This window comes from Callionymus lyra, chromosome 1 (assembly GCF_982586985.1).
Source record: "Callionymus lyra chromosome 1, fCalLyr1.hap1.1, whole genome shotgun sequence".
Classification (NCBI taxonomy): Eukaryota; Metazoa; Chordata; class Actinopteri; order Syngnathiformes; family Callionymidae; genus Callionymus; species Callionymus lyra.
Genome location: NC_141818.1, coordinates 5,682,386 through 5,694,760, shown reverse-complemented (window position 1 = coordinate 5,694,760; position 12,375 = coordinate 5,682,386). Strand labels below are relative to the sequence as shown.

The 12,375-nt window shown below is 42.4% G+C and overlaps 1 protein-coding gene across 2 annotated transcripts in view; it reads left to right on the top strand.

Annotated features, from left to right (window-relative positions):
* Positions 1 to 12,375, top strand: part of znrf3 (zinc and ring finger 3) — a 64,349-nt gene that overhangs the window by 43,479 nt on the left and 8,495 nt on the right. For both annotated transcript variants that reach the window (XM_087789585.1, XM_087789576.1), the window contains exon 3: positions 11,248 to 11,322. In XM_087789585.1, the coding sequence (XP_087645711.1) occupies positions 11,248 to 11,322 (75 nt within the window). The remainder of the gene's footprint in view (positions 1 to 11,247; positions 11,323 to 12,375) is intronic.

Genomic DNA, 12,375 nt, shown 5'->3' with positions numbered 1-12,375 from the left:
TAAAGTGTGGGAATACAAGGCCCCCCAGCTGCGCCTGTCCGAGCCGGGGGCCACACATGGAAATGTTCTCCATCTGAACCCGTCGTACGAGCGGCTTTTATTTGTAAACGTTTACTTCTAATTGGTTAAAACGTGGGGTCAAAGTTTGACCGGTTTAATTCAATGTAACTGTAAAGTTTCGGACACTTTTAAGGATTACATTTTTGCTTCATGTTGTTATAATTCCAAGGACTTCAACCGTTTTTTTTTTTTAACCAAACTGATGGAAGGTCTGGCCATGAGTTGATCTGAAAGTAAGAACCAGAATTTTAAAGTTGATCCTGAAAGAAACTGACAGCCAGTGAAGAGATTTAAGGATTGAGGCAAATGTGAGTTCTTCTACTAGAGCCCGAGCTGGGGTGTAAGGCTGGATCAGATCACTGATGGAAGGTCTGACCATGAATAGATCTGAAAGTAAGAACCAGAATTTTAAAGTTGATCCTGAAAGAAACTGGCAGCCAGTGAAGAGATTTAAGGATTGAGGGAAATGTGAGTTCTTCTACGAGAGCGGGTCAGAATTCTTGCTGCAGAGTTTTGTATCAACCGCAGGCAAGACAGCTCCTTCTTGAAAGCCTTCTTGCAAGCCTTTAAACAAGCTGAAGAATAGGGGTCAAAGTTTGACCGGTTTAATTCAATGTAACTGTAAAATTTCGGACACTTTTAAGGATTACATTTTTGCTTCATGTTGTTGTAATTCCAGGGACTTCAACCGTTTTTATTTTTTAACCCAATCGTGGGTCGACACTTGTCAAACGTGTTCCTTCCATTTAGGTGTTAATCAATGCTAACCACGCTCGCGCCTCCACGCACGCCTGCCACGCCGAGCTATTCATTTCAGCCGGTGACATATTCCTGGTTGTCGTTTCCTCCCTGGCCCCGGGCCCGGCCCTCGCTCCGAGGCCCCGCTCGACCCGTCTACGGTTTCCTTTTCGCGCTCACACATGCACCGCGATTATTGGATAGCGCTCTGGAACATGAAATCACGCCGCCGTGCCTGACTTTCATTCCCTGGGATGCGGACCTTCGTCCAAGTGCCAGGAGTCCAAATATCTCTTTCAAGTAAGCGGTCCAACGGACACACTTGGCCCCCTGACCGGTGCCGTCGGTGCCGCTTTCATCTCGGGGCCCATAGCATGACATCAGCTCCTGAGTTGGGGTTGGCAGATGGCATGAGGGTTGATGGGAGGAAGAGGCAGGAATTGAAGGGACCGGGGTGTGGAAAGTGGGGGTTGTTTTTCTCGAGAAGATGACGAAAGCAAGGGTGTCTGGTTTTGGTGTGTGTGTGTGTGTGTGGGTGGCTACGATGGGAATCTTTGAACTTTTTATTTTTTTTGGGAGCACAAACATGCAACCCATCCTCCCACACATCCCGGCAGTGAAAGCGAGCTCTTGGCCCGGCGTAGCCATAGTACAACTCGCTGGTATGCGTCGCCCTTGACCGGCTGGTGGGTCCCCCGATCGGTTCCACCCCAAAGACAACATGTCATCGCCCGCAACGTCCTGAAAAAAAAAAAATCCCCACAACAAAGCGACCGGATCAATTCCAAGATCTTTATGACAGCATTTCTCCCAGAAAGCTTTTTGCCTGCTTTCAAGTGTTTGCCAGAGGGCCGTGATCATAAAATGTGTATCCTGTGTGGGAAGCGCTCGACACACAAAAAATTCTCCAACCACAGCTGCGGCAGAACAATGCATTCGTCTTCAACGTTGGCACTAGAAGACAACAAGCGATCTGCAGGAACAGCTGCTTCTGGTAAGAGCTTCTCCGCGAGTCTTCCTGCGAAGGCTGCCATGTGGGTCATATCTGGAGAGCAGCAAAAGCCTTCCAAAGGATGTCGAGGAGTTACCTGCGTCTAGAAGGATGAGACGGCAGCCGACAGATGAGTGCGATATTGCGGACGACTGGGCGACGAGCCTGTGGCCTAGTTTTCCGTCTCGCACTCTCAAGTGTGCTGAGGAGGTCATGAGAAGGCCACAGGAGAGCGTCACGCTGTAAAGATTACTTTCGACCTTGTTTCTTAGCCGGCACTCTTGATATTCACTCGCAGATCGGGTCAGATCAGGGAGATCTCGTAGTGTTGTTTAAGAACTGGCAGATCGGTTGGATCCAGACGCCAGGAATGACTCATCGCCCTCAAAAATCTCCTGCGACGCTTTGAAAAACGCCGCCGACGGAAGATTCTACGGCACTTTTCTCTCGTGCCGTTTGAGACAATTGGCGATTGATTTAGAACGCCGCCTTTTTTTTTCACACGAACACAGGCGCTCAACGTTTGTCGGAACAATCGTTCCTCGGACGCGCTGTAAAAACGAGACGGTATCGATGCGAGATATCACGCCTCCCTTTGTCGCGCTCACACTGTCCATCGATCGGGGAAAACTGAGAGTCAATTTGAGGCTTTTCAAAACATGGCCGACTAAAACCCTGACACTGCTGGAGAAGTTTCTCGAAAAAAAAATCAGAAAAGAAATCAAAATAATTGGTAAGAATTTGACACTGTAGCATGTGGATTCTCTTATAGATCCAGGACCACAGGGGTCAAAGGTTAGCTCTTATTCACACCTGTTTTTTTCCCCATCTGAAGCGACGAACTCGTGACCACATGAAAAGATCCCTCTCTAGTTTTTGAACATTGGCAACTTGTTATGATGGGAATATCCACTTATTAGTGTCACTGGTCGGGCATCATTAGAACTCTTGTCGTTGGGGGGGATTTCCCGGCGTCTCGTGGTGCCCTGTTGAAGAAGAGCTCCTCGCTGTTCTCCTGCTTGAATGCCCCCTTTTTGCTCGAGTCGACCTGCTGTCGGAACGTTTGATGTGCCCTTTATTTTTTTCGTGGATCAATAAGTGGTAATAGCCATTGGCTGCTATGGCTGTTATGTCCTGAACCGATAGAAAAGGTAAAAAAAGGTCAAATAAAAAGGTTAAAAATTAAGAAGGTATGGAAGATAAAGTGTCTTGAGCTTCCTTTTGTATCAATACATCTAAAGTGATATATATTTATTAGATATAAAGGAAAAACTCTATAGTTCAAGGTTGTCAAACTCCATCACAAAATCTTCAATCTTTAAGTCCAGATCACGGGCTGAAACGAAATGTATCAGGAAGTAAAATTCTCATTAAAAAATCACCTTTTATTCTTGCTTGTATTCTCGATCTGTCCTAATGATGTTCGTTCTCAGTTTTATCTTGACCTTTAAAGTATATACTTTATTGAATATTGTTTTGATTGTTTAAGCTCTTTGTGACCCTGGTCTGGAAAAGAGCTATATAAATAAAAAATACTTACTTACTTACTTGTTCCCTGCAAATTCCTTTCCTTTAACATCAGTTTTTTCCTCCTTTCAATAATTATTGACATCTATAATCCTCGTTCTTTACCGGAGCGCAACATAAAATAACTTACCAGGCCTCTAGTTTAACCCACGTGCTATTGTCTGTTATTGTTATGAAGTCGTTTTTTTCGGGGTTACGACACCTTAATACCACCTTCCAAAAGGTGATCGTGTTTATATGGCTCTCTAAACCTTCTGAACCAGTGTAAGTACCATTCCTGTCCACCCTCTCATTTCAGTCACTTCCTATGTGATGATGTCACGCATCTTTTTAAAAGCTTTTAGAGAACTACGGTACAAAAACAAAGTTATGTTATTTACAAAGCCATCATATCATATTTCATTATCCACAATCCGATTCATGACCTCATCGGTATCCATCCTTCATTCAGCCGATGGAAACGGGAAATTCGTCCGACTGCTGCAAAACCGGGAGATGGCAACTTTTTCAACGTTTAGCAAGTGCGGGTAAAACACTACCACTTTAGTCCACCGGCGTCGCTCCACTTCAAATCGAATAGTATCGCTTTAACATGCATGTTTAACATGTTTGCTACAAACTGAAAAACGTATATATATATATATATATATATATGGTGTTGGCAGCGGGTGATGTCATCACGTAGGGACGTCCCCGTACAGAAATGACAGGGCGGAACAAAGCGGGCGTGAATCCTTGTCCGACCTTCATCACACTTTCGATGGCATCTAAAGCGATTTTCACGTCCGGTAGGCGAAGAGCCGGACATGAGATAAATGTGAATCCCACTGATCTCTGGCCTGCTCTCACCTGCCAACAGACTCCAAACAGCCTCTATAAACCCTGCAGCCCCCCAGAGAGACGAGGGTCAGTGGGTGGGGGAGGAAATAAAAGGTCCTCCTCTCCTCACATCTTTGTGTAACTGCTCAACTTGCTGATATTTTCTCGGATTGTTTTGCTAGTGGGGTGTCTGGGGAAGAGGGAGGGGAGCGATAAGAGTGGCCCCTCCCACCGCTTCCATCTGAAAGAAAAAACGTTCCCTCTCCTAAATCACCGCTTCGCCATGTTTCACGCCGCTCGGAGGCGCCCCAGGATCCCACTGCGCCGGTTTCCATGGTCACTGGGAAGCTCCCTGTGTCATGTGGCTCCGAGTGAGCCGTCCCGGGGCCGAATTACGCGGCCTTCAATGGGAGGCCAAATGACCATTATTAGACTTTACAGCCCCGGGCCTCTATTTAAAGAGAGAAGAAAGGAGCCCCGGGGACTTAAGAGGAGAGAGTGATGGAGAGAGGAGAAGAATGGAGGAGGGGATGGAAGAAGAAAGTAGCATCACTTTAATAAGTAGTTTCTTTTTTTTTTTTTTTTTTTTTTTTCGCTTTTGATTGTTGTTTTAAACTGATTAGAAAGTCAGACGGAGCTGAAGGCCAACACCCACAACGATGGGGCGGGCGCCGGATCAAAAGATGATCTGTGGAAACGAGCGAGGCAGACGTCCACCCACATCAACCCCTGGTTTTTTTTCCTCCTGCTTCATCTCCGTCTGAGCCTGCCGCCGGAATGCACTCGTGAGAGTCCGAGCGCCCTGCTGCGCTTACAGAACCGTGTTGCCTTTAAGGCCCCGGCTCCGTGGTCTGGCATGAAAGCTGGAAAAAACTGCAGTTCTCAACCCACCAACCCACCCTCCCACCTCTGGCCCAAAGCTAATCTGAGGCCTCTCCATCACTGCAGACGAGTCCTCCGCTCGGGGATTAGCAGGGGTGAAATGGCATCCTGCTCTTGTGGTCTAAACTTTCTTTTATGCTCGGCCAGGGAGATAAGGGTGAGGCCCCGGCGAGGGAGGAGCAGTTGTTAGTGGGTGGGTGTTCTGGCTCCGAGGCAGTGTTGCAAAGCGAGGTGGAGAAGAGAGTGATACTTGTTGAGGAGGCGTCGGGACTCGCTGTCGGTAGCTCTCTAGCTGGAGTAGCGATCCAGGCCAGCCGGGCTAAACTTTGTACCTTGGCTGGCTGGAAGTAGTTTGACTGAGGTGCCTGATGTCCTACTAAAAGTCTTCTCAAGTCTACAGGGTTGCAATATATTGTAGTGATACTGTAGTAACTAGGTCATATTTGTAGTATTGTCCAGTACTTGACTCTGGTGTTGCAGAATTTACAGACCACATGACTCTTGACGAAGTAGATTTAAAAACAGTTTCTTCCCCACAGCCGTTGAATTAATACATTTTATCTATTTTACTTGCACTGTTGGGAATGTATTTATTTTGCTTTTTTTTAATTTTTATATTGTGTTTTTACTGTATTGCTTGTCTGCACGGAAGGTGGGGGGGGGGGGGGGGGTCTAATTTCGTTATACTGTGTATAATGACAAATAAAGGCATTCTAGTCTATTCTTTTCTAACTGCTTTGATTTGTTTAGAAACCAAAATATATCCAAACGTCAGCTCTAAAAGCTGCTGGAGTCGGTTGTATCCTCTCGTCCTCAGTCATTGAAATATAGTGATTGAAACGCCAAAAGGAACAAACGGCGTAAATATAAGTTGAAATTAAAAGTAAATATTTGTATTTTAAACAGATTCTGTATCATGAGAAAATATTGCAATATGTTATTAAGTAATTTATATTTATAGAGTGCTTTTCCAGACCAGGGTCACAAAGCGCTTAAACAATCAAAACAATATTCAATAAAGTATATACTTTAAAGGTCAAGATAACTCCGAGAACAACACAGGAGTTCCTGAAAATCAAGGAAAAGTCTGCACAAATAAAAATGTCTACAATATTTTCTTACCCCCCTTGTAGCAGCTCCACAATCCATCAGTGGTTATGAGTTAGAAAGTTAGAAAGTTAAACCTTGCTAATGGTCTGAGCAAGTCTCTGTAGCGCAGTAGCCTGTTCCATTGGTTACTGAAGTCTAAACAAGAAGTCGTTTCATCTCAAACATCTCTGACCAGAAGAGGCATTTAAAGAAAGTTTGTTTACTTTCCTGTGAATCACAAAAGATCTGAAGCACCGGTAAGAAAACAACACAGGAGGGCAGAGGAAGAGAGGAGGAAATTTAATTAGCCGTTGTCAGTCGACTCGGTCTGGACCGGAACGATCGGTTCTGTGTGACTTCAGTCTGTCGGCTCACTTCAAGTGGACGGTCTACGAGTCGATCCGTTGCTTCGGTTCTCACGAGTCGTTCGCTTTGAAACTAATAACAGTTTCCTCCGGTCCGTTCCAAGAACGACACCATGTGTCTCCGAAGGGTTGTTTGTCTAAAGAAGCCGCAGCGTTTGCTCAGGAACTCTCGGCGCTCGACCACACGGCGACCAGAGTCGTCCTTTCGAGGCGACGCTTCTTGTTGTTGACGTGAAAATGTACGTCGTGTGTTTTCGTTCTGTGGCTTTCAAGGCTTTCCAGAAACCAAAAAAAAAAAAGTATTCTTACTTCAGTGTCTAGACGAGAGGAGAGCGGCTGAAATGTGTTTAGATGTTGCGTCACGGGATTCGTCGAGTCTTATCTGGTGTGGACGTGAAGCTAAAAAGAAGCTAACTAGCTTAGCAAGTCAAATAGGAAAGAGGAAATAATAGGGGCCTATTGCTAATGTAGTTGATGTGCTAGCATGCATGGTAGCATTTCAGAGGAATTTCAGAGTCACGTCCACACCAGATAAGAAGCTAACTAGCTTAGCGAGGTCAACACTGGGCCTCTTTAGCCTCATCTAACTTCGGATAAGAAAACAGAGAGGAAATAATAGGGGCCTATTGCTAATGTAGTTGATGTGCTAGCATGGATGGTGTCGCCAACATAGCCGACCTCAAGTTTTCCACCCCAAGACGATTATTCTTCGTTGAAGAAATTCTGAAAATGTGTTTGTGTACGTCGTTCCTACTATAGCCTCTTTAGACTCACCTAACTTCGGATAAGAAAACAGAGAGGGAATAATAGGGGCCTATTGCATGTAGTTGATGTGCTAGCATGGATGGTAGCATGGATGGTGTCGCCAACATAGCCGTCCTCAAGACGATTATTCTGCGTTTAATGAAATCCAAAAATTGGTTTGTTTCTGTACGTCATTCCTACTATAGCCTAAGAATGCTAACGGTTGCAAAACAATGTATAAAAAGTTCTTAATATCCTCTGACGCCGACGTAGCCGTGATGCTAACCGCGTCCTACTTTTGTGTAGACGAATGAACTTGAGCGTCCGCGACGGTCGCTCACGGTGACTTGCAGTATTTACCGTCACATGTCCGCCGCTGTTAGCGAGCATGACAAGTGTTGAACTGAAGTAGCTCCACGGTCATCCAACAGGAAGTTTTCTTCGGAGGATGAAAAGGGGTCCGATCTTTCTTTTGTCGTACTCTTTGTTCCCAAGCTCAGGCACCTTGCCAAGTTCCACTGGCAGAAGCAAACACACTATACACACACTGACACACACACACACACACACACATATATACACACACATGGATGGCTGCGGTTACGCAATCTCGGTGAATAGATCGTCCACCTCCGATTGTGAGTCGGACGATGATCGGAAGAGACCGACGAGGTGAGGAAGAGTAAAAAGTGGAGAAAATAAATGGATCTGGTCATTAACCCGTGAGTCAAATCAAACTTGGTTTGGTCATGATGTTGGTCACCAGGGGACTCACTAGATCAGATGAGGACTGAACAGGAAGTGGCTCTTACTCGTGGATTTGACTGTGATTTGACTAGTGACTCGAGTGAAGGAGGTAACGGGTCGCGAGTCTTTTTAAATCAGTTCAGAATAAATCTTTTAGGTGAACTTTTGTTGGTTCTTAGAATTGATGACAGTAGAAGAACACACAGACTCATCCTTAAAGTTATACTTGTTCTGAATCTTTTTATTTTTTTATCCGAGTTCCAATATTCAGATTAAAAACAATTTATTTATTTACCAAACTACTCAAAATATAGCTCAAATATAGTCCTAATATGAAAGAAACATTTGAAATGAAAGAATTGCATTAAGACCAGTTTTCAAACTTTGTAATATATATATATATATATATATAAAACACAATGTATACTGTAATATAACTTTTTAATGTGTTTTAAAGCATTGCTTTTCTTTAATAAAAACATGTCTTTTATCTACCGGTAATTAATAATATGTCTTAAAATTACGTTTTTTTTTTCTTTTTTAATCCTGTTTTAAACTCTTAACCTGTCATCTTTAATTACACAATAAATATATATAATTTAATCTTCTTTTTAATCTACTTTTATACGATTCAAAAATTGGATTTTATTTTGTTTTACTTTATTTCTTTTGGGTCCTCAGAGCAACATAACGTGTATTTGTCTATGGTTCAGAAGGTTGTTTTTTTTGCTGCGTGCAGCTAGGGGGCAGTGTGGAGCTCCAGTGAAGACATGATGACTTGATCACACAGAGAGAGGGAGAGGGAGAGAGAGAGAGGAGTGGAGAGGAGGAGCAGTTGAAGGAGGTGAATTGGAGAAAGTTCAGAGGGAAGAAAGTGAGGAGTGATGCCATTGTGTGTCGGCCAGATGTTCCAGGTGTGTTTGTGAGAGGAGACGACGAGCAGGAAACTCTCCCCTGTCGTCCTGAGAGGAGGTTTTAGCTGAAAGTGAGTTAAATATGATATCTTTATATATTTTTAAATGTAAAGAACATTTATAAATAGTCCAGAAAAGTAAGGAGGAAAAAGTTGACAAAAAGAAAAATTAAATAAATAAATAAGATTAAATAAAAAGTTCAATTTCAGTAGGAAAAAAAGAAAGACAAGTAAACAAAAAGTAAAATCAAAATAAAATAAAGGGAGTGCAGTGGTATTTAAAAAAAAGTAAATAAAATAAAAGAATAAATATAAATGTATTTAAGAATTAAAAAACTAAAATAAAATTGTAAGACAGTGAAAATAATATAATGTGAAAGTAAAAAAGCTAAAATTAAACCACATTAGAAAAGAAAAAATCGCAAGATTAAAGGTTCAAAGTAAAAATAAAAAGTTAATTATATTTCCTTAAACGGCATAAAAAATGTTAAATAAAAATGAAAAAGCTCAACCTAAACACCAAAAAGAAGAGTTAAAAATAATTAATAATTATGATTATAAAAAGGAAACGGGAAGAAAACAGGAAGTTGACTCTCAACAAAATGGTTGATGAAATTGGAAAATAAAATAAGAATTATTATAAAATATTTACATTTTATTTTGTATTACGTTTCATGTTCAGTAAACAAAAAGCACAATAATTACTTTCATCAAACTTCTTTTGACTTCCTCATGATGTTTTCATTCAGCTCCGGCTCAAAAGTCCAAACACGCCGGCGTCTCCGACTCCCTCTTAGGTGTCAGGAGGTTTTGTTCTCAGGTATTTGATGTGTCGCGTCTCGCCCGCGGCTGCATTTTTGTCGTCGTCAGACAAGTCGTTGCACCGACTCGGGTCCTCCCGACCTGCGAGCGTCTCAACCCGGAGCCATTAATTATTAACTGCGACATCAAAGCACTGGTGCTGATTTAAGGGAGGGCGAGGGGTCGGAGCCCGGCGGCGAGCAGCCGGAAAAGTGGGTGAGAGGCGAAATCCCAGATTCTACTTCGTGCCTTTGATCTCTTGAACAGGTACGAAAACTTCCAGAGTTCAAGTTATTTTTACTTCAGCTACATTTTTGTAGTATTGTCGAATACCTGACTCTGGTGGTGCAGAATTTACAGACCACATGACTCTTGACGAAATTGTTTTGACACCAAAATATGTCCAAACATCAGATGCTGGAGTCGACCGTATCCTCTCGTCCTCAGTCATCGTCAGGATATCACAGGATATCATTTCATTGTCTCTTTAGCTGCGGGGGACGTAATGACTGCCGCCATCTAGCGGACGGAAGTTGAATTGCAACACAAAAATGAACAAACGCTCTGAATACTTGTATGTTAATTTTAAAGGGGGATTTTTTTTTTTATTGTAATCAATTTTTTTTGAGTGTGTGGTTATTCTTTATTGAAATATAAACAACAAATCAACTGAATAGTGATATAAAAAAAAGAAACGTATGGGGTTATCATCCTACCTCTAACGCTAACCTTTGTTTGCGTTGCGCGTTAAACTACCGGATTTCTTCAAAGTGCTAATGGACAATGCTATGCTAACATGCTTCCTTTTTTTTTGTTTTATGTCTTGTTGCCAAAATAGCTAATGTAGCTCAAAAGCTAATGCTAACATTTTAGCTTCACGTTACTAAATTATCGTCGCTTGATACAAGATTTTTATTCAAGTTTGTTAGCGTGAATATATATATTTTATTAGTGCTAACCTTTGTTTGCGTTGCTTAATAGCAATTTACGCAGGTTTTTCAAATTGTCATATTGCGAAAATAAGTTGTATTGGTGACACAAACGCCATCCTACCTCTGGCGCCATCGTTAGCGAGGCTGCGTTCAGGACCGTCTGGGTCCGGGAGCTGCTTCTGAGAGCATCAGAAGTTTGACCTCCACTCAACCCTTGTTTGGATCGTGCGTCTCGCGCGACATCAAAGCGTCGCCGAAGTCGAGACGACGAGAATCCGAAACAGACGAAATCTTTTCTTTCTTCTCCGCGAGAGCGAGGGGAGCCAATTTGGATCCGGCAGCAGATCCCGGTTCTAATGCGAGCGCCGTGTTTATCTGGCGGACTTCAAAAGAGTCGCACATGAAAGTCGCTCTGAACGTCAGTTTTCACTTCTTCCCGAGCAGAAACCTCTCTTCGCTCGACTTGTTGATACGACAACAACGCTTTGTGTACAAGAGTTTTTCTGACACTTTTACAACCTCATTTAACCTCACTGTCAGGAACGGCGCCTCCTTCTGGCGGCTGCTTTACATCGACATTTAAAAGTAAAAAAAAAAATGGTTTCTTTAACATGTTCCCTCTTTCTTTTTCCCTCGCAGGCGAAGAGAGCGGTGCAGAGAGGAGCGACCGCCGTGATCTTCGACGTGTCGGAGAACCCGGACGCCATCGATCAGGTGAGCTAGCAAGAGACGCTAAAACATAAATAATAGATCATATTTTTAGCTAGCTGCTAGCTTACAATCTTAGTTTTAAAAAGTGCCAAAGCGATGCTAACAAAAAGCATGTCGCTAATGCAGACAAAATGCTAAGCTGGAGGGGGTGAGGCGCTAACATGTCTAAAGTTGCTAAGCTAACATCGCTAAATTAAAGTAATTTCTTCTGATATTTGTCAGGTTCCCGCGCACAGGTGTAGCTAGTGTAGCTTAAGACGAATTTAGGTTCAAGTGCTAGCTTGATTAAGATGCTAGTGTCCCTGGAGCTAAAGGGCTAACACGCTAAACGTGTACAGAAGAATTATGGATGATTCAAAAGTTTATCTTATCTTAATTTAGTAACTATTATGTAGCCTTAATGTTAACTTGAACATATTACAAGTTGCAAATATAGGACTAATGCTAACGTAGCCGGCGGCTAACACGAATACTTGTTAAATAACCTTTCAAGACATAAAAAAAATAAAACGTTTTATCTTACCTTAATTAAGTAAGCATTAGGTAGCCTAAATATGTTTTTACATGTTTAAAAAGTTTCAATGTAGCTCGACGAACGGTCAAATTGCTAACATAGTTCAGGTGCTAACATGAATACTTGCTAAACACACTTTATTTTAATTTTTTTAATTTAAGTTTGTCTTATCTTAATGGAGTAACCTTCAGGTCACATTAATATTTATTTATAGGTTAAAAAGTTGCAGTGTAGCTGTAAGAACTGTTGTGTTGCTAACGTAGCCGACTACTAACAAAAATACTTACTAAACAACTTATTAAAAAATAAATCAAATAAAAACTATTAAAACACATTTCTCTTTTCCTAATTGAGTAACCATTAGGTAGCGTTAATATTTATTTAAAGGGTTAGAAAGTTGCAATGTAGCGATGCTAACGTCGCCAAAGTGATGGTACGATCGGGTGCTAAGTTAGCTTGAATGCTAACGGAGCTAGAGACTTTGACTTTGTTCCACCACAGTGTCTTCACGCACACAAGGTTCTCGGGAACTGGAATCGGTT